This window comes from Uloborus diversus, chromosome 1 (assembly GCF_026930045.1).
Source record: "Uloborus diversus isolate 005 chromosome 1, Udiv.v.3.1, whole genome shotgun sequence".
Lineage (NCBI taxonomy): Eukaryota > Metazoa > Arthropoda > Arachnida > Araneae > Uloboridae > Uloborus > Uloborus diversus.
In genome coordinates this window covers 78702614-78724032 of record NC_072731.1, presented here as the reverse complement: position 1 = coordinate 78724032, position 21419 = coordinate 78702614, and the positions used below count along the sequence as shown (strand labels likewise).

Below are 21419 nucleotides of genomic sequence, written 5' to 3'. Positions count from 1 at the left end.
AAAATGAAATTTGACGTCACCACACAGCTCCGATTTTATCACAACTATGCAAAATTAAACTTCAACAATCTGTCTCCCACTCTATCAGAATTTGGAAATTCATCCCTGAAACACAACTTATCAACTAGTATCCCTTCTATTTTGGAGCTGTTTGAAGTAGCACTGTCTTTGGCCTATCACTACAGCAAACGCAGAACGATCGTTTTCCACTCTTCGCCGTCTAAAAACATATTTGAGGACTACTATGGGGCAGGACAGATTAAGCGGATTAGCGTTAATGGCTGTTGAACAGGAGGTTACAGCACAATTGATGGAGCCCAACGAGCTTGACGATCTGGTAGAAAAATTTGCATCCTCAACCGATAGAAGGCTCAATTTCTACTGACATTACAAGGTATTGTAAAACATTTATTTTTATATGAAAAAAAAATTAATGAGAAAAAACCAACATAGTGTTTGTAACAAATATTGCTATAAAAGGCGTAGAAACGTAACTTGGAAAACAAAGTTAAATTAGCATAGGAGCTCACAGGGGCCGAGCCGCCGAGCTCCAGTATTGCCTTCCAGTTTTTGTTAGATTTTATCATTTTAGGCAAACTTTAAGCTATTTATGTATAAAAGTTAAAACTAAGTTGAGGAAAATGTAGGGTTCTTTCGCTTCTTTTAGTAGAATTTCAGCTATGATTACAAAGAACTGCAACGCAATTGTATTTTTTGATAAGCTATTCTTAAAACCCTGACGTACGGGTATGCACCACTTTTTTACAATAAGAGCTGTAACTAAGATGGGTTTGCTTATTAACTGTTACTACGCATTAGCACAGGAAAAGAATTCAGCCCTATTCGATGCAGGTTTAAAATGCTTCAAAAAATATATTGCGAAATAAATCAAAATTAGATCATTCGTAAAAATGCAAAAAAAAAAAAAAAAAAAAAAAGATGCTGAGCTTAAAGTTACAAATACCTGTTACATATGGACTATATCCGCCAGAATCCGTGAAATACAGTACAAATTTATTCTCAAGAATTTAAGATTTTTTACTTATTTAAAAAAAAAATTTCCGCCTCAATTAAGAAATAGTCCTTTCTTGAGAATCTGCGACGTTTGTCGACTGCGTGCATTCATTCTTTATATGTCTCTTCTAATAGCAGAACAAGATATTTCTCAATCGGGGGTGTACAAGCTAAAAATAGCCAATTCTATTACTTAGAAATATAAGTAGAAGCAGTCATAATTTGACATTAATTACACACACAATCATATATGGAATTGATTTAATGAGTATTTTGAACAGAAGGGAGTAATTTTGGTTTTCATTCTTGTTTACTTTTGAGTTTCAAGGAAATGACCCGGAACCGGATTCAACCTTTAAATAAGAAAGACACCGAATGATGCAGCGACAATAAAATTACTTACTCTCATAACCGTACTTTATAAGTAATATTTTTCAAAAGAATGCTAACACGCTGTATTTCCTTTCTAGGGAGATTAAAACAAGCTATCAGTAATCAATGAATTCCTGAAATGGCCACGGCCCACCCGGGGCTGTCGTACCACTTAAGAAGAAGCACAGTAATAATAAGAATAAATTGTGAAATCATAATGTTGATCTAACCTTTTTATAAGATTGTTTATTTAAATTGCTAAATTAAAAATTTTGTGTAGTTAATCCAGAAACACGTATTATTTGATAAATAAATATTATTTTAAAAATCATACTCACTGCAAGAGCGAAAAACAATATTCCTTCGTTTTAATTAGTGCAAGAAAACTTTTTGAAACTCGTGATTTTTAGCATAAAACCCAACAGGTTTGAACAGAATCTTTGTTTCTTCTAAAATTGAGTCATCTCAACATACTATTTTTTTCGAGGAATTGTTAATGTGTGTGTGTGTAGTGTACTGCTATAATCTAAGTTGGGGGGGGGGGGGGTCTGCCCTGACGTTAGAGGCCTGTGCCCCCCCTCCCCCAAAATGTTTCGTCTCGCTACGCCTCTGATTCCTATTATTAATTAGAGCTCATGATCAAAGCCAAACACTACTGGAGGAGCTGCATAGAAAAGCTGCTTTATTCAGCAACATTAAGTAAGTAGATATAAGTTTTTGAACAAACTGATTTAGTCCATAATGTAGTTGAAAGCGGAGTTCCACTTTTTCCATTTCATGTTTTTAACTTCGATTATTTATATTTGCTCCTCATAAAAGCACTCTTATACTCCCTCGGTCCCTCCCAACCTTCGCGTGTAACTGCACTTTTTACTTACTTTTCTTTTATTTTTTCACTTAGGAAAAAAAAAAAAACTTCTACAACTATAATCTGTAATTGCCTTAACTCTGATTTTGCACCCGTTAAATGATAATCTTGTGTATGCGGTCATTGAGCTAAGATTTGTCTTACACAGTGGTGCCCACACTGTAAAAAAAATTCGGAAACGTTTCTGAGTATATCGTGCAGCTGCGGTTCATGAAATTTTCAAAAACGTTTCTGAGTATTTCAGAATTCTCTTTCTGTAATGTCCGGAAACGTGTCTGAGTATTTCGGAATCCTCTTTCCGTAATGTCCAGAAACGTGTCTGAGTATTTCGGAATCCTCTTTCTATAATTTCCAGAAATGTTTCTGAGTATTTTGGAATCCTCTTTCTGTAATTTCCAGAAATGTTTCTGAGTATTCTGTGCAGCTGTGGTTCATGAAAGTTTCGAAAACGTTTCCGAGTATTTCGGAATTCTCCAAACAATTTTCAAAAACGTTTCTGAGAATTTCGGAATCCTTTTTCCGTGATTTTTTTCTAAAAAATAATTCTTTACTATAGTATTGCATGCCATATCAGTTTCAATTCTTTCATATCTAAGAGCAATGAAACAAGCAATTTTAGAATCATTCGTGGATTTTTTTTTTCTGAATTTCTAATGACAAATAGCATGGTTAACATATGCATAGCATAACATATGCATAACATGGCATAACAATGGTTAACATGGCATAACATATGCATAGTTATAAATTTTTGAAAATTTATGAAATAATATAGTAGTTTCATTCATAATCACAAAATCGTCGGGGGAGGGAAGGGGAGTACTTTCTCAAAAGTGGGATTGTTTGTTAAACAATATTAAACTTCAGTTTTTCTCTCAATATTTTCAAGACAAAATTATCAACATATTGTATTTTTAATGCAGAACTTAAAAACATATCTTGTATCAAACTTGATAGCTTTTATTTTCGGATAAAATTTGACAGAACTTACCTACACTTTGCGTTCCGAAATTCGTTCACGTCAAGTCAATTTTTTTGACGAACAAAGTGTACCGAAAAGTACCAACAGAGAAATTGATGAATTTAAATATGACACCAAAGTCCCCCTGCTGGAACCATTCGGGTTTATTCTTCTGTTCTTGCCCTTTTCCAGTTTATCACAAATATAGATACTTAATCAAAATAGGTTACTGATTTTATTTTTAGAGTGTGCACAAAATGCATTATATATTTTATTTATTAAAACATTGAACTCTATTACATGATTATTCCATTTCATATATACGAGAGCCCCCCCCCCACACAATAAGAGTGATGGTGCACCCATAAAATGATATAAAGCGCCCCCCCCCTTAAAAAAAGCAAACCCTTGAAAATGTCAATGGCACAGTCTGCGTGGTGAACGCCCCTCGTCTTCTCCACATGTGTGCATTGCATATTAATAACATAGTATTTAAAAAATGATCACTTTTAAAACGATGACATGAAATAATATTACTTTTTATTTCGGCATGTAAATGCAGCTGTTCCATTTTTGCCACTGACTCATTCCTCCTGACTGTCCTACATTGAACTAGTATATCCACGAAGGAAATGTTATTTTCGGAACAACTAATGTCAAGGAATTATTTAATTGTTAACCACATTTAACAAAATGAATTAGCAGATGAATTAATTGCATAAATATGTTCTTACAAATAGATAACATGGTCATTTTCTAATGGTATAAATATTTTTAAATGAATGAATAAATTGTAATAAAAAAAGATAATACTGGCACATTTTTTGTGAAGCATATTACAATACTAGAAAATATTTGCATTACCATATTTTTAATGAATTAAACAATTGATTTTTTTTTCTTTTTGAACCAAAATGTATGTACATCCAAGTATTTCGAAATAACTTTTCTGTGATTGCTTCTCAAATATAAATCTTATTTCTTTTGCGTAATTAATCAGTTTCAGTTGGTTACAACAAATAGTACACCGCGCACATAAGTATGTAGGATAACTTTAAATTAATTCGATAAACCCAAAAACAGTTACAATTTTATCCTCATCAAATGCAAATCAACAAAAATATAAATGTATATAACAACATGTTTTAAAATATTCATTAATACTTACAAGTGAACATGAGCGGAAGGAAATCTAAGTACCTCCATTACAACTGAATAAGTAATCCAAAGGGTTTCGTTTCATTAAGTATAAACACGGATGTTGAAACTATTCACGCTTGAACACACAATATATATGTAATTATGGTCGCATTGGAAATTATAAAGAAGCAAATGGTTATCAACTAACTTAATAGCTGCGTACATCGTCTAAAAAATCAAGGGCAGTCCAAAATGCAAAGGCGTAAAATTAGTTTCGACACATTTTACTACTCTCTAGACATGAAATAACAAGCAATCCAATGCTAAACAGTTGCTGACTGCAGCAACCATAGATAATAAAAAAATAAGTTCTCGTTATTTCCGACTCATTGACGGCCGTGTTGGAAGGATGAAATAGGTTTCGAAGCGTTGCGTCATCACTTCCGCTTCTAGATTTCTTGAAATAACAAAAAGGGTTCTGAATATTGAGGAGTTCGCTATTGGATGAAGGATTCCTACTATTTCGGAAACGTTTCCGGTGTATCCAGAAACGTTTCCGAAATTTGTTACAGTGCAGCTAGGGGTTATTGTGGCGCACACTGCGCCATTGAAGTTTATATTGGGGTTTTTTTGAAGGGGTATGTTTCTCTGTTTTGGGGGGCACTGCGCCATTGAAGTTTATATTGGGGTGTTTTAAGGGGTATATTTCTCTGTTTTGGGGGGCACCCGAGTTGAGGGTTTCATTGTGATATTGGGGAGGGGAGGATGTGCTCTCTTGGGGGAGATGGGCACCACTGTCTTACAAGTGAAAAATTACTCCATTGAAGATATTTCAATTTAATTTGAAATTACTAAGGGCTCCGCAACTTGCTCGCGGACACTCAACAACCTCCAAAGATTCTTGGGCAATTTTATTTGGATCGCGAAGGTTTATGTCTTTTGGAAAGAATCAGATCAAAATAATTGCTACGATTAGAAAAAATGAAAATTCCGTTCCCCCTCCCCTAAAAAAAAAATTAAGTAACGAGCACAATTTATTTTGAACAATATTAAAATACCGCTCTCTCACTAAAAAAATTACTTCATGAAAATATATTTAGCAAAACTATTAATAAACTATTTAAAAAACCCTTTAAAATCTAAACTTTTAATGTATCGTACCACAAAAATCGTTTGAGGTGCTTGATATCAGATGTCTTACATTTCTCGTTGCAATCTTAGACGTTATCATTTTTTCAGAATCCTTGCAAAAATGTAAATGGAGAGTACCCCATGCTTTTAATTGTTTGGTCAATTATTTTATTCCCATTGTTTTAAGCTAATTTATATTTAACTGTGGCGCTATGTGACATCCTCTCCCTGTTGAATGTACTTTACATTAAAATATTATTTTTTACTTTTTAGTTCATTCTTGTACAAGAACGTGTTTATTAGTTTTTTAAGCTATTATTTTATTAATATTTTACTTAGCGGCTAGTAAGAATTAAATGCGTTAAAAAATATACAGGGTGTAACAGTACAGCCTTAACGGACTTTCAGGGCAGATAGAGTACACCAAGATGATGGGAAATTACATAGCAATGCATGGTCTGAAACGCATTCCTGACGCGGTAGTGACGACACAAATCACCAAAAAGACAATACACGAGCGAGAGGAGAAAACATGTTTATTATCCTTAGTACAGCAAAAAACTAAGAAAAAGGAACATGAAGGAGCCAACGATCGTCATTAAAGTAGGTGTTCGAAATTACTACCCCGGGCCGTAATGAATGCCTCACATCTCCGGCACACTGAAGATCGAACGCAAAAGCGAGTGCGGCAACAAAAACCGCGTGTGCGCATGCACCGTCATCTAACGCTTTGGTTTACGTAACGACGACTATCGTGTACACCAGACAAAAACTTATCAGCATTTTTGCTATATTAGAAATAATAAACATGTCTTCTCCTCTTATTTGTCTCCTGTCTTTCTTTTACTTTGTGTCGTCACTATCGCGTCAGGAAAACGTTTCCGACCATGCATTGCTGTGTGATTTCCCATCGTCTAGGTGTACTCTATCTGCCCTGAAAGTCTGTAAATGCTGTACTGTTACCCCTGTAGATCTTTAAGCAGGGCCGACGAGACGCCATGCCAGCCGGGGGGGGGGGGGGTGGAGGAGGGGTGGAGTCACACTAGTATAAATTTTATTAGTTTTATAGGGGGTGGCAAGGGGCCGTTGGCTCTCGGTGGTCCTGTATTTTAGGCTGGAAGGTCTGACTTTTGAACATACGTCCCTCTTGCAGGCAAAAACCCGCGTCACCTCTCCAGATATTCCCTAGCGTCGTTTCTGTACTGTTTAAAAACTAAAAAATCGTCGTGCAACAGTATATCCGGGGAGGGGGGGAGGGCATAATGTAGCACTTAGCTCATTTACTTTTTTTTTACTTATCTGGTGGAAAATTTAACACTTTTACGATCAAAATTTTCAATTAAAAAAATCATGTGTAGAGAAATTTTCACGAGATAGTACTTTTTCTCCAACAACTCCCTACTGTACTTACCTTTCAGTACGAATCCTCAGAATTGTCATATATCACACGAGAAGTAGTAAACTATTGCCATGACGTATGCCCGAGTTCGACTCAGTTTGTCTCGGGGAAAAACAGCTGCCCTATCCATTAGAACTCGATCACTTGTGACACAAGTTACTGTTTCTGGTAGATATTTTGGCTGTTAACTAGAGACTGTTTTGACAGAAGTTTGCTCTGCATTAAACTAAGATGTATTCAGCTGTTAATTAATGGATAGGGGTGGCTCCAGGGTCGTGCAGTCTGGGAAGCCGCACAGGGCCCGGCGCTAGGGGACTCCGTGCTGACATACAGTAATAATCTTGGAATGAGAAATCTACAGTTTTTGGAAAAACAAAAACTTAAAACATAAGTTTCTTACAAGTTTAGAACAACTTGGTAAAACGATACAATCAAGTATTAAAATGTTAGAGACTGGAAAGTGCTTTAAATAAGTTTAATTGTTCTAGAGTCCTTGAAAATAATTCAATAAGTCTTTGAATGTGCTTGAAAAGTGCTTCAATTTATTTCTTTTCTAAGGTGTATAAACTTTAAATTGTTTGAATGTCAAGGATTTACTCTCTCGTTACCTATTTTTCGAATCTCCACACCATTTCTTTTAAGAGTTTTATTTATTTTTTACTAGTTATTTTGTTTGTCGTTTGATTTGAGGGATGATCAAAATTTAACTCTACCAAGAGCCGATGTTAGCAAGTGACGATGCGATGTCCATTTTCATCTCTCTCGATCAATGTCGACGATTTTCCGAACCAAAAAAAATATATATATATATATATATATATATATATATATATATATATATATATATATATATATATATATATATATATATATATATATATATATATATATATATATATATATATATATATATAGCATTTTTTTTAATTCGCAAAAAAAAAAAAAAAAGAAACTTGTAAAAAGTTTTGGTTTGCCTATTTTTTACTGATATTTTTCTAGTTCGAATTATTCTGGATAAGGCCTCAAAACGCAGGATTTTACAACTTTTTTTCCAAATTTTTCCCGGGGGAGAAACCTCCGGACTTCCTCAAACTGAGTATTCTATATCGCATTTAAGGTCCTTGAAACTCTCTCTTGATTATCCCCTCCCTCCAACTACGATCCTAAAAAGTATGTAAGTATGTGAGGGGATTGTATCGAGAAAGAAATGCTTTGTTAATCTTAATTAGGTATAATTAGGCTTAAATGATTATTGATACAGATTTGTTTTATTTATAAATTAACGGGGAGGGGGGGGGGCATTAATAATACGATCAACGTTTCCAAAACATTTTCAACGATTGAACTTTTATCTGCATTTCCTCTAAAGTCTTTTGTTCCTTTATGGCATGTACTCTCAATGAAAGATCACTCCAAAAAAAAAAAGGTTAAAAAAAATGCTGCCTCATGATTGTCAATGTTGATTAGTCTAGGATATACTCTTGCATTTATATTTGTACAAAACGGTTCTTCATTTCAGTTGAAATTTTTTAGCATATACTTGAAAACAGTAGAGCTGTTTGGGGCCGTCCAGCCCACCAGTTTAAATTTTTCCAGGAGTTGGTGACAATGCATTGAGTGTATACCCAATGCAAATTTTATCTAAAAACAACAAAAACCACGCCAAATTACCCACTAATATGTAAAAACAATAATTTTTCAATACCCGGGGGAAGGACCCATTTAAATGATCGACGGGGGCCGCCAATTGTCAAACCCCCCCCCCAGATATTTTAGATAGCGACGGCCCTGCTCTGTAGGTGCGCCGCTCTCATGTTTTTAGTTAGATTCCAACTGGATTCCACTGAAAAGTTTGCATATTATGTAGTAAAAAAGTAAAAATTTCGTCAGCCCCTCGTCGTAAGGAGTTCTAAGTTTCAAAACAACATGCCAAAGGAGTTCCAGGTGTATCTTACTTTGATATTTTACCGAATTTGTTTCCCTTAATTATACTTTGAAACACTTCTTCTTGAGATTAAGTTTTGCTAATAATTCCTTGATTATGTTTAATTGTTAAATTTGTTGATTCATGTTTTACATACAATTTTTCTTTCTTTTCATAAATGGGGATCTCAAAATGCTTCGTACCTGGCTGTCGCACTGGATATACGGCTCATCGTCGGCAGATGAAAGCGGAAGAGAAAAAAGGTTCCTGCTCTCTTCACGGCAAAAGTGAGTAATATTGCATTTTTCTATATAATGGCTTATATTTCTTGTAAAACAAGAATATTTAATTTAAAGAATTGCAGTAAAACGTGGATCAGTAGAAGTTGCAGGGAAGCGAAAAAAGTTTTAGCTTATCGGAAACAAAAACAAAACAATAGAATGAAAAAATTATTGAAATTATTTTCAAATAAAAAAAAAGAACCGACTTCAAAAAACAAAGAGGAACTAAAGAGCAAAAAATAATTGGTCATACTTACATACTATTTCCTACCCAAGCATAGAAATGAAATTTATTTTACAATTCCAGTACAAAAATCAACTAAACTAAACACCCAATTATAAAATAAACACTGATTTTAATTACTATACGATGAATTATTTTAATACCTAACTAATTATATACGATCTCTTAATTTTTAATAACCATTTGAAGTCGGGGCCTTTGTACTGGAATTGTAAAATAAATTTGATTTATGCGTTTGGGTAGGAAATCAAATGTAAGTATGACCAAATATTTTTTACTTTTTTGTTCCTCTTTGTTTTTTGAAGTCGGTTCTTTTTTTATTTGAAGCATGTGTCTGCAATTTGCTATTTGACATTCTTATTTTACTTTTTATGCACTTCTCTCTCAGTTGTAGCATTTTATTTATTTAAAATAAAATACTACCACTGAAACTTGAAGTTCCGGGTTGATGGCTGTTTTTGACCGATATGCATAGTAAAATTTTAAGATGAATAAGAAACATTTCTGATTTTGATTTGTTGCTTTTAAGTGGTGGTTTTTCTAAATAGAAATAACTTAAAAATATGGTGATTTTTCATAATATTTTAGCTCATGCATTAAAGGTACATTATTTCTGATTATATGTGTGCAATGACTTCTCTTGTTTTTTTTTTTTTTTTTTCAAAAAATTTTGCTTCTAATAAACTTCTTAATTTCTAAAAATCTAAAGTAATTTTTTCTGCATTTAAGTTTTTTTTTTAATTTCTAGATATCTGATATTTTACAATAAGCTTTTGTATTTTACTGTGCGAGTAAATGATCTTTGGAAAAAAATTGATGTTATATTACCTATAGCCTTCCTCAATAAATGGACTATTCAACACAAAAATAATTTTTCAATTCAAACCAGTAGTTCCTCAGATCAGGTCGTTAAAACAAACAAACTCTTCAGGTTTATATTATCAGTGTAGATTTAGTTACCATTTCTTACCATTGTTTTCATCCGACTTCTTTAACGCATTTCATCACATGCTACACTACATCAATTAACTAATTAAATCATATTTTGAGCTGGTGAATAGGAATGCATGTGCCGGGAATATTATTTTCATTTTCCAGGGTTTTTCTTTGTATGATGTTCGCTTCAGCGCATGGATCTTGTCTTGTATGCTGTGGAACTAATGTTCCACAGATGATCTTTCATTCTAATTTCATTTCTTAAGAATTCTGTGATTTCAGAATTCCAAATCATCCCGCCATCCATGGGTGTTGGTCGCCATGTTAAAATATTACTTTTTACGTTAAAAATGAAATGAGAGTAAGCTAAAGATTTAATTCTTTTTAAATTTCAGAATTAGGAGCAACTTCAAAAGTGGAGAAAAAAAGATTCCTCGGTCTGACAGAGAGTTGTCATTAAAGGACTGTGTTTGTGCTCTGCACTTTCAAGCAGAAGACGTAGATGATAGCTACACAGAAAAATTAGCTGATGGGACACCCTTTAAGTATGAAAGAGGAGTTGTGAAGTTAAAAGTGGGAGCTGTACCCACAATTTTTCCCAATCTTCCTCACTATTTGTCGACAACGCCAAAGAGAAGAAAATGTCCTTTCAAAAGAAGTAATTTGGAGCCAGCACTGAAAAAATCGAGGTCTTCTCCTACTATTTGGCGACTCACCATTAGATGAACTTAAGAACAATATCAAAGACATCAAAAAGCCAAATGATATGTGGGGACTAACTCCGCACCCAGATTTTTTAATTTGTGCTAAGTAGAATTCGGACTTCCAGTTAGAAAAAAGAGTGGTTGTTGATAAGGACTTGAACATAAGAGTAAGTTCAGTGTTGAATACACTTTATTTGCTGGCATTATTCTTTCAAGTTTTTAAAAATGTATATTACTTTTTAGGTATTTCTAAAAGATGTAGAAGTTTCACAAATCCAATCAAAAGTGAATGCTGTTGATGATTTGTTAACTTTACTTTTAAGTGTACAAAATTATACCCTGTGCTCTGATGTTGTTAATAAGTAAGTAAAAGTTGAATTAAGTAAACATTGTGCATAAAAATAAATGATAAAAACCAGTTTCTTAGCAGAATAAGAATCGCACACGTGAGTTTCAGGATAATGGACAGCTAATTTTCCAAATTGAAGGTTTTTTCCAATTCCTTCAACCAGCTTTTTAAGCTTAGTTACTTCGTTTGAAGGTTTTTTGGACTAGTTTGCTCAAAACGTGTGTAGTTTGAAACTGATCCCGAAGAAGTCATCCATGTTCTTCAGAGGTTACCTATTTGCTTCTATTAAATCTATTCAGATCATAGCTTCAACAATGCGATTTAAATTCTTATTTCTTAAGCTGCTTGTGATCTTAAAACACCTGTATGTAATAATGTTGTTTTGTGATGATATAAAGATGATTTTCTAAACTTTAAAAATAGTAAGTTGTTAAAGGCCAATCATTCAGAAAATATATAATGCATAACTTTTGTTATTCCAGCACAAAGAACTGTCTGATTTCAGTGCAAAAATCAAACAAAGTGCAGAGTTCCCTTTGCAGAAATTGTTTCAAGGCAAAGAAGAAAGCCTATGATGCAAAAAGATACATGTTACAAGAATGTTACAAGAAAAGATACATGTTACAAGATTACAAGAAGCTGTTAAGGCTTCATTAAGGTGGCTGCTGTCGAAAATTCCAAAGGTATGCGTTACACAGTGCAGTGGATCTACGAATGCATATTAATGAGGATCAAAAGTCACAAAATGTACGACCATCTACGCAATCATACAACTTTAGCCCTACCTAGCCCTGTGACTTAGGGAAAATACCTTCGAAAAGTAAAGAGCATATATGGGTTCAACAGCTCCATATTTAAATGCTTGAAAAAGAAAGCTATGTTTATGAACCCGGCTAAGAGGCGAGGTAATCTAACTGTTGTATGCTAAACTAGAGTGTTTTTACAATTTTCTTACTCATAGATCTTAAAAGATGATACATTATTAATTTCCCACCAGAAAATAGCAATAAACTTCTTTATCTTATGCTCTTAAATATCATTTTTTTAGGTGTACTGCTAGTGGACGAAATGAAAATTTCACATAGAGTGCGCTTTGATTCAAATTTACTAAAAGTGCATGGCTTTACTGATCTGGGAAAGTATGCTCCAGAACTGCAGAAATCCCAAAAAGGTGAGCATGCCCTGGTCCTCATGTTTCATCCTTATAAAGGGAAATGGGTGCAGGCAATTGCACGCTTTCTTTCGAAGGGTGTTGCTTCAGGCAAACTTTCCTTGTGAATTATTTGATATATAACCATGTTTGAATACAATATTTTTAAGCTATGTTTGAGTATGTTGGTTCTCTGATAAATGTTATTGATGTTGAATATTGTTACATCTCAACTTGAGAAGTAATGCGCATGTGGCGCCATCGCAGTTGTTAAAAGGCTCGCACATTGTGCTTCGGCAGTCATTATCTGAAGACTCCGGTGCAGGTACACCGAGATTTGTTAATACATTATGTTTTAGTTTGTTAATACATTATGTTTTAGTTACTTAATAAAAAGTGTTCTACCTACGTTTTATCAATTTAACCCTTTTAAAAATTCAGTCCACTATAAATTAACGAAGTGAACCTTACCAAAGTGGTCCGCCTAACCAGACAGAAATACCGAAGCTATGGTAACCATCATAGAAAAAGTTCCAACTCTGATAAACCGTCAGAGAGGAATGCTCAAAGGAAGAGTTACAAGAATTGAAAATTTCCTAAATACCGTTGAGTTGGAAGAAGAAAGTGAAGTTCAACTGACAGTGAAATTAGAAGCCCTAAAAGAAATTCTAAGAGATTTGAAGACCCTTCAAACAGAGGTACTTGGGCTACCGGATAGCGTCGACATAACCGAAAACCTTCAGGCATTTGAAGAAATTGAAATTTCGATTGAGAATGCAGAGGTAAGAACTCGAGCTCTCCTCTCTCAAATTCATAAAAACGCTGATTCTCAGATTAGTACTAATGTATCGGATACGCAGAATGTACTTATCGCTAAAACTAAAATAAACTGCAAGAAATTCCCTTACCCATTTTTACCGGCAAATATGAGGAATTTCAAAATTTCACTACGCAATTCAAAGCCTTAATCCATGAAAACGAGCAATTAAATGACACGCAAAAGCTATTTTACCTTAAATCTGCGTTAAAAGGTCAAGCTCAATCTTTGCAAACCTCGGAAGACACTTATGATTCTTTAATGAATGCCTTAACTGCTCGTTTTGAAAATAAAAGACTTGTTGTTAATGCCCATATTCAAAATTTATTCAACCTAGAAAAAATAAACAATGAATCTCCAAAAGAATTACGAAATTTAATAAATAGTTTCAAAAAAATCTACGAGCTTTATAGGTGCTAGAATTTGATCAAAATAACTTATCAGAAATACTTTTGTCTCATTTATTTTTACACAGGGTTAATAAAGAATCTTTAAAACAGTATCAAATGTCTCTTAAAGGTAAAGATGTTGAAAGCTTCGATCAATTGCTAGAGTTTTTTGAAACTAGGGTGTCAATATTAGAAACCGTGAGTAAAAATACACAAATTAAACAACCTCTTAAAAACCTTGACCCTTCGTCGCAAAAAAGCAAAGCGTTTGTAGTTCAAAATAAAAATAATAAACCGAGGGTATGTGTTTTGTGTAAAAACAACCATACAGTGTTTTGATGCGTTGGATTTCATGACATGAGTGCATCTGAAAAATTGAAATTTGTAAAGCAAAAAGGACTTAGCAAAAATTGCCTTAATGCTCATGTGAGGATCTGTAAATCAAAATATGTGTGCTCTGTTTGCAAAGGCAAACATAATACATTGTTGCATGATTCTTTAGGTGAAGTTTCTCATACTAAAATTGTTTCTGACTCGGAAGGTCGCAATTTACGTAACTTTTTGGACTCCTCGCAAGAAAGTTCTAATGTTTCTGTAGCTCAGCAAAGTAAATTTAACAGCAAAACAAGTGCGACTTTAGTATCTCGCACACAACAAATAGATAATTTAATGACAAAATTAAATGTGTTTGCTTTGGGAAATGGCAACAATCGCGTGGAAGAGACTTCGTTAAGTGATTCATGCTCTGATATAAATCTCATGACGGAAAAACTAGCAGATTTCTTGGGACTTAAGAAATTGCTAGTCAAGAATTTGTCTTTAAGTGGAATTGGTGACCATTCTGTACCAATAAAGTACAAGGTCATTTGTTGCATTAGCAATGCAGATAGAACTTTTGAGAAACAGATTGAATGTTTTCTTGTTCCGCAAATCGCGGCAAAAATTCCGTTTAAGTCTTTTTTTATAAACGAATGTCAAATTCCTAGTCACATTGTGTTGGCTTGTCCAAATTTCTATAAGAGTACGGACATAAAATTGTTGTTAAATAGTAGCTTGTTTTTTGAAATTTTGCGACCGGCAAAACTGTATTCTAAGGATAAGCAATTAACATTTCAGGACTGTTTTCGAGTACCTGTGTACTAACAGCACATTACAGGAAACAGATTTGACTAACTGTTATCTTACGCAAAATTCTAAGTTAGATACTTCTTTGGAGAATTTCTTTAAAATCGAGTCTTTTCCCGGAGATAATACTGAACCGACTAAAACGGAAGACGAAAAATTTTGTGAGGAACATTTTGTTAGAACTCACTCTAGAGATAGTACAGGTAGATTTATCGTAAAATATCCAATGAGACCAAACGCGGAATCGTTATTGGGTTTTTCAAAACTTACTGCTGAAAAACGATTGAATAGTATTTGGGCGAAATTGAATAAAAACAATACTATGGAAAATTTGTACTGGGATTTTTTGACTGAATATTTGTCGTTGTGTCATATGGAAGAAGTGGAGGATGTCGAAGCTGATGAAAAACCGGGTAGGGTATATTATATCCCACATCACCCAATATTTATACCGGAAAATAAATCTACACCTTTGCGGATAGTCTTTAATGCTTCCGAAAAAACCTCATCAGGATATTCTTTGAATTCCATTCTTCTATTCGGGGGAACTATTCAGCAGGAATTGTTTTCGATTGTGCTAAGATTTCGTAAGCATAAAATTGCCTTTTGTGGGGATATTCGTAAAATGTACCGTCAGATACTAGTGCATGAGTCACAAAGATTTGCAAAGAATTCTCTGGAAAGATAGCTGTCAGGCCCCTGTAAAAATATACAGGCTTACTACTGTATCCTACTGTATTTGCTCGGCCCCTTTTCTCGCTACCCGTGTGTTGCAGGCTTTAGCGGATGATGAAAAATCGGATTTTCCTATCGCTTCTGATATTTTGCGTGATGACACATATGTTGACGACATCTTAACAGGTGCAGCGTCTGTAGATGCCGCAAAACAGTCATTAATATCATTGCGTAATCTTTTAAAGAGTGGAGGGTTCGAATTACATAAAATTATATCAAACTCCACAAGAATTATGGCTGATGAAGAAAATGCTAAATTATTGTTTGACTTTTCTCAACCTGTGAAAACATTGGGAATGTTATGGAGACGTGATACCGACAACTTCACTTTTGACATCACGTATGAAATTAAGGACATGTTCACCAAGCGAGAAGTCTTATCTACTATATCTAAACTCTTTGATCCCCTTGGGCTAGTAGGTCCAGTTGTCACCAAGGCGAAGCTTATAATGCAAAGTCTATGGACACTGAAGTTGAACTGGGATGAGCCGTTGCCGAAGGATGTGATGCAAGAATGAACTTCGTTTCTCGCTCAGCTCCGGCAAGTTGATCAAATTAGTGTCAAAAGACCAGTGATTGCCGATAACACCGATGCGTTTGAACTTCATGCATTTTCGGATGCATGCTGCATATGGGGCAGTAATCCACTTGCGTTGTGCTGACGCGTCTGGAAATTTCACAACCAGACTTTTGTGCAGCAAATCTAGAATATGCCCTTTAAAGATGTTAACCATTCCCAGACTTGAACTTTGTGGAGTTCTGCTGCTGGCGCGATTGGTGAATAAGATTTCTCTTATTCTGGAGCTGCCAATATCGAAAACTTTTTGCTGGACAGATTCTACTATTGTGTTATGGTGGATCAACACTCCAGTGACAAATCTCAAGACTTACGTCGCCAATCGGGTGACGGAGATTGTGAACTGAACCGGTAATTACAGTTGGCGGTGGGTGAGTTCGGAAAATAATCCCGATGATTTGATCTCGAGAGGTACCACAGTAAAGGACCTCGTTTCGAATGAACTTTGGTGGAATGGTCCGGAGTTTTTACAAGGTGAACTGCCATCAACTGAGAATTGTGATTTTTCTTGTGATCCTGCTTATGAACTAGAACTCAAGAACTTTAACATTAATACATTTCTTATTTCAGAAAATGATGAATTTTTTGAATATTTGTTAAATGTAACTAATGATTATTTTAAATTATTAAGAATTTTATGATTTATTCTCGTATTTTATCGGAAATGTAGAAAGGAAGAAAGAAGTCAGTCCACCCTCTCTTTGGATGACTTGCAAAGAGCTCGAGCCACTCTTGTTAATAAGGTACAAGTAAGGCGTTTTGGGCCTGAACTTGCGGCCTTAAAGAATGGAAAAGGTATTTCAGGCTCAAGTAAAATTTCGTCCCTAATTCCCTTTGTGGATTCAAACGATAATTTACGAGTAGGAGGACGCCTTACTAAAGCTCAAATAGAGTTTGATGCCAAGCATCAGTTAATCCTTCCTCAACATAGCAAATTAACTTATTTAATTTTTGAAAGTTTTCATAAAAAATACTTTCATATTGGTGCCCAGGGATTGCTTCATTTTGTGAGGCTGCAATTTTGACCTATTAATGGCAAAAGCATTGCAAGAAAGGTTGTGCATAACTGTAATGTTTGTTTCAAAAATAACCCAAGTTCGCCATTGCAGTTAATGGGAGAATTGCCTTCTGAACGAGTAAACCCCGTTGCCCCCTTTGTCAATAGTGGTGTCGATTTTTGTGGACCATTTCAAATTCGCGTAAGTAACCTTCGAAAGGCAAAAGTTGTTAATGTATACGTTTCAATTTTTATGTCTTTCTACAAAGGCCATTCACTTGGAGATTGTTTCCGATTTAACCTCGGAGGCATTTATTGCTTCTCTGAAGAGGTTTACCTCTAGGCGGGGAAAAATTTCAAGCATTATCAGTGATAACGCAACCAATTTTAAAGACGCGAATTCTGAGATTAAGAAGTTACTGGCACAAGCAGACACGTCCACCTCAACGTTAAATAACTATTTATTGTCTGAAGAAATTGTTTGAAAAAATATTCCCCCTCGTTCTCCTCACTTTGGAGGGCTATGGGAACAGGTGTAAAATCCTTTAAGCATCATTTAAAACGGACAGTAGGTAATAATAAATTAAGTTTCGAGGAATTTACCACTGAATGGTTCAGATAGAAGCAATTCTGAATTCCCGTCCACTTACTCATTTATCAACCGATGTGAACGAGTATGAAGTTTTGACCCCAGGTCATTTTTTAATTGACCGCCCACTACTTGCACTTCCAGAGCCAAATTTAAAGGACATTCCAGAAAGTAAATTGTCTAAGTGGCAAAATTAACAAATTATGTGCAAGTAATTTGGAAACGATCGCAGACTGATTATTTGAATCACAACAGTGTAACAAGTGGCAATTTGCTAAGGATAATGTTGAAATTGGTACTATGGTACTTTTAAAAGAACTCAACGTACCCCCGTTACAGTGACCACTTGGTCGTATTATGGAAACCGTAAAGGGTTCAGAAAACAAAATAAGAAGTCGTAAAAATTAGAACTTCTAATGGCATTTTCACTCGATCTATTTCTAAAATTTGTATTTTACCAACTCAGTAAAAGTTATTTTTGGGTATTAAAATTTGCGATTTACAATTTTTCAAACTTCTTTAAATGTTTACCTCTTATATATAATTTTGAAGTAGCTTGTTATGTCACTATGTTCATATCCTGTGAAAAATTCTGATTGTTTTTGAAATGTATGTTATGTATGATTGGTTTTTGAAAGTTGAACCTTTCAACGCGGGCGGCATGTTACATCTCAACTCTAGAAATAATGCGCATGTGGCGCCATCGCAGTTGTTAAAAGGCTCGCACATTTTGCTTCGGCAGTCATTACCTGAAGACTCCGGTGTAGGTACACCGAGATTTGTTAAAACATTATGTTTTAGTTATTTAATAAAAAGTGTTCTACCTACGTTTTATCAATTTACCCTTTTAAAAATACAGTCCACTATATATGAAACAAGTGAACCTTACCAAATATTTTTTAGGCTCAGTGCTTCAGCATCTTCTCACTGAATGCAGTTTTGTTAGAGAACAGTGACTTTTTTGTTGATGCAGTAGTTAGTAATGTGGCATCGTGGAATAGAAATATGTGGAAGCAATTTGGAAACACCGAAGAAAATGTTAGTTGTCTTCATATTTGTGATCCATAGAGAAGGCTTTGGTTCCTTTCGGATTTCCCTCATCTTATCAAGAATTTAAGGAATTTTATCACTAACAAAAAATTGGTTAAAATATGCTTTAAAAGATTTTTTTCTGATTGAAAATGTTTATTAACTTGGAAACAATTAATTATTGTCATTTTTCAGACTCCAGATGGAATAATTAAGTTGCAGCATTGGGAGACACTACATCACAGATCACCGACAATCCAACAGACTTTAGTCTTAAAATTTGCCCAAATTTAAAACCTCACCACATTAATCCCAAGTATTATCAGAAAATGAATGTTTCAATGGCATTTCATGTAAGTTTTAGCTTTCATTTTTAAATTAAGGAGGAAATACCTTAAATCTAACAGAATGCTTTATCATTTTTTTAGCAACTCTGTGGGATCTGCAGTCAGCTCTTCAAGGATCAACATCCAGATCTTGGTGACTGTGAGGCAACTATAAAGTTTGTCAACAATGTCGATAACCTAATTGATGCCATGAATTCCCGGACCCCCAAAACTGCTATGAAGATCAACTCGCCTGCATATAAGGCAAGTTTTTTTATCAGATACTCTCTTTTCTGTTCTCAAAATCTTCTCTCATTTCTGAAAAATTTTATACCCTGACTCTGTAGAATGATTGTTATAGTTAAAATCAAATACAATTTTTTTTCCTCATCTGCACATTTTGTTCCTTGCAGGCAATTGCTGACTATTTGCAGTTTTTCACTGATTAGGAGAGGTTTGCTACTGAGCAACAGTGCGTTTTTGTACCGAGCAACACAGCACTTGGCTTGAAAATTTCTCTTCGTGCAACATTGGAAATTTCAGAGCTTTTGTCCTCGACATGTAATTTTCAGTATATGATGACTGCTCGTCTAAATCAAGATGCATTAGAGGTAAGTATGTATAATGCATTTTACTTTTTATTCTTAAGACGGTCTTGGTTCCTGGGGAAACAGGGTTGATTGTTTTGAAAAAACTTTTTTTTTCTTTGAAAAATTGGTGTAATATTTTTTGAAATGGAGGAATTACCTCGTTTAATAGTTTTTCCTTTTCTGAAGTTTAACAGTAAATAACTCGTTTAGTAAAAATCTGTTTTTAGTAACATCGAGCATGTACTAAACTTATTAGAAAATTTCCTGCTGTGCTTTTGTTTTCCTCCCTCTATAATGAAAATCCCCATAATCTGAAAACTTTTGTTCGATTCCACTAGTATTTAGAATAGAGAGTCTACTCTTCATAACATTGAGTAACAAAGGCATAAATTACATTACCCTAAGAAACTTGCTGTTCAGAATGGCATTGCTAGTGTTGTTCCTTTTATATTTATAAGAAAGATTTCTATAATAGAATGTGTCTATTGGTTCTTAAAAAGAGCTTAGCTTCGAATATTTAAGGTTAATTTTTTGATTTCACTCTTTTCTACGTTTTAGAGATTTTTTGGCATGATGCGGAATGCCGGTGGGTCAAATGATCACCCTGACTCCTTGGTATTTTTGCACATTTTTAAGCTGATTGGCACGTACTCCCTTATCAAGCCACCAAAGGGCAGCAATGTCACTGGAGCTGATCTTTTGCAGACTCTGATGAAGCCTTCAGATGTTATGAATTCTGAATTTCCGTGTGAGAAAGACTCATATTTATCAAAACTGGATGAAATCATAACCAAAGGACACTTGGGAGAAATACCTGAATTACTTCAAAACAAAACTGTGACTCAAACCAAATCCTACCATCCTCTATATGACCAATTCATATTCTCTTTCAGATCAATCGGAATATGCAATTCCGGGTACATTGCAAGAAAATCTTAGCGATTTACAACTTGTACAAACTGCATAAATTTTTGACCGGCAGTAATTTTGGCGTTACAAATAAATTAATTCAGTTGAAGAGTAAAAGGTACCTGTTGACTCCATCTGAAGGCGCCATCTGAAAGCCTATTTGATTTAATTTTGTTATTGGAAAACACTGCATTGAAAGTCATACGAACTAGTTCTTTGTAGGAACTTTTTCGGAAATTCTCGGAGAATTTGAACTGTGCTCCAGTATTTCACTTGTTGGATGTGAATTACATCAACTACACTTGACAAAAACAATTGCAAATTTCTTTTTTATTACAAAAATGCATTTTTTTTTTTTTTTGCAATAGGGAAAACATGAATGATAACCGAGTAAAAGAATTCAGCAGAGAATGCAGAAAGAAATCTTAAATTGTCCTAAAAGAGATCTGGTTCCAAACGTGCTTTGTACAGATGTTATACAGCCTTGTAGTAATGATATTTCAGAAATTGTTTTAAAATGATGCTCTCCAGTTTGTTTAACTTTCTTAAAAAGTTCATGGTTTTTTTTAATCCTTCTCAATAAAAGTTTTTTAAAGCAAAAGATTTTTGTAATTTCTTATTACAATTGTTGCGGATGTTTCTGTTGTTTTGTATTATTAATATAAAAAATTAAAGAAATTCTCTAAGAAATGAAAAAAGAATTTTAAATGTTAAATCTATAGTTATTCAGTTCAGCATTCAGAGTCAGTCAAGTTGTCCCTTTGAGTTTACGTGAAATACACCGCCAGCTCAGTCATTTCCAGCCGATGACTGCAGTTTCGTGCTTATTAGCACTCATCAGCCCGGCATAGGAAAGTGACTGA

At 34.4% G+C, this 21419-nt stretch overlaps 1 protein-coding gene and 1 long non-coding RNA gene across 2 annotated transcripts; both read left to right on the top strand.

Moving 5' to 3' along the window:
• The first annotated feature begins 12368 nt into the window (after positions 1 to 12368).
• LOC129230596 (uncharacterized) lies at positions 12369 to 19459 on the top strand. The gene is made up of 3 exons (XR_008581154.1): positions 12369 to 12494; positions 18927 to 19084; positions 19160 to 19459. It is a non-coding gene; the product is annotated as an uncharacterized LOC129230596 (long non-coding RNA).
• A 15-nt stretch (positions 19460 to 19474) lies between these two features.
• LOC129230585 (uncharacterized) lies at positions 19475 to 21181 on the top strand. Its single transcript, XM_054864993.1, has 2 exons — positions 19475 to 19668; positions 20206 to 21181. Exons 1-2 carry the CDS (start codon positions 19633 to 19635, stop codon positions 20584 to 20586), a joined length of 417 nt encoding a protein of 138 aa, XP_054720968.1. The 5' UTR covers positions 19475 to 19632; the 3' UTR covers positions 20587 to 21181.
• The last annotated feature ends 238 nt before the right edge of the window (positions 21182 to 21419 follow it).

Bases quoted from the DNA above. Each gene is read 5' to 3' on its own strand.
- LOC129230585 (XM_054864993.1), top strand. From the start codon at position 19,633: ATGATGACTGCTCGTCTAAATCAAGATGCATTAGAG. The intron at 19,669-20,205 runs GTAAGTATGTAT...TCTACGTTTTAG, and splicing joins TAAATCAAGATGCATTAGAG to AGATTTTTTGGCATGATGCG.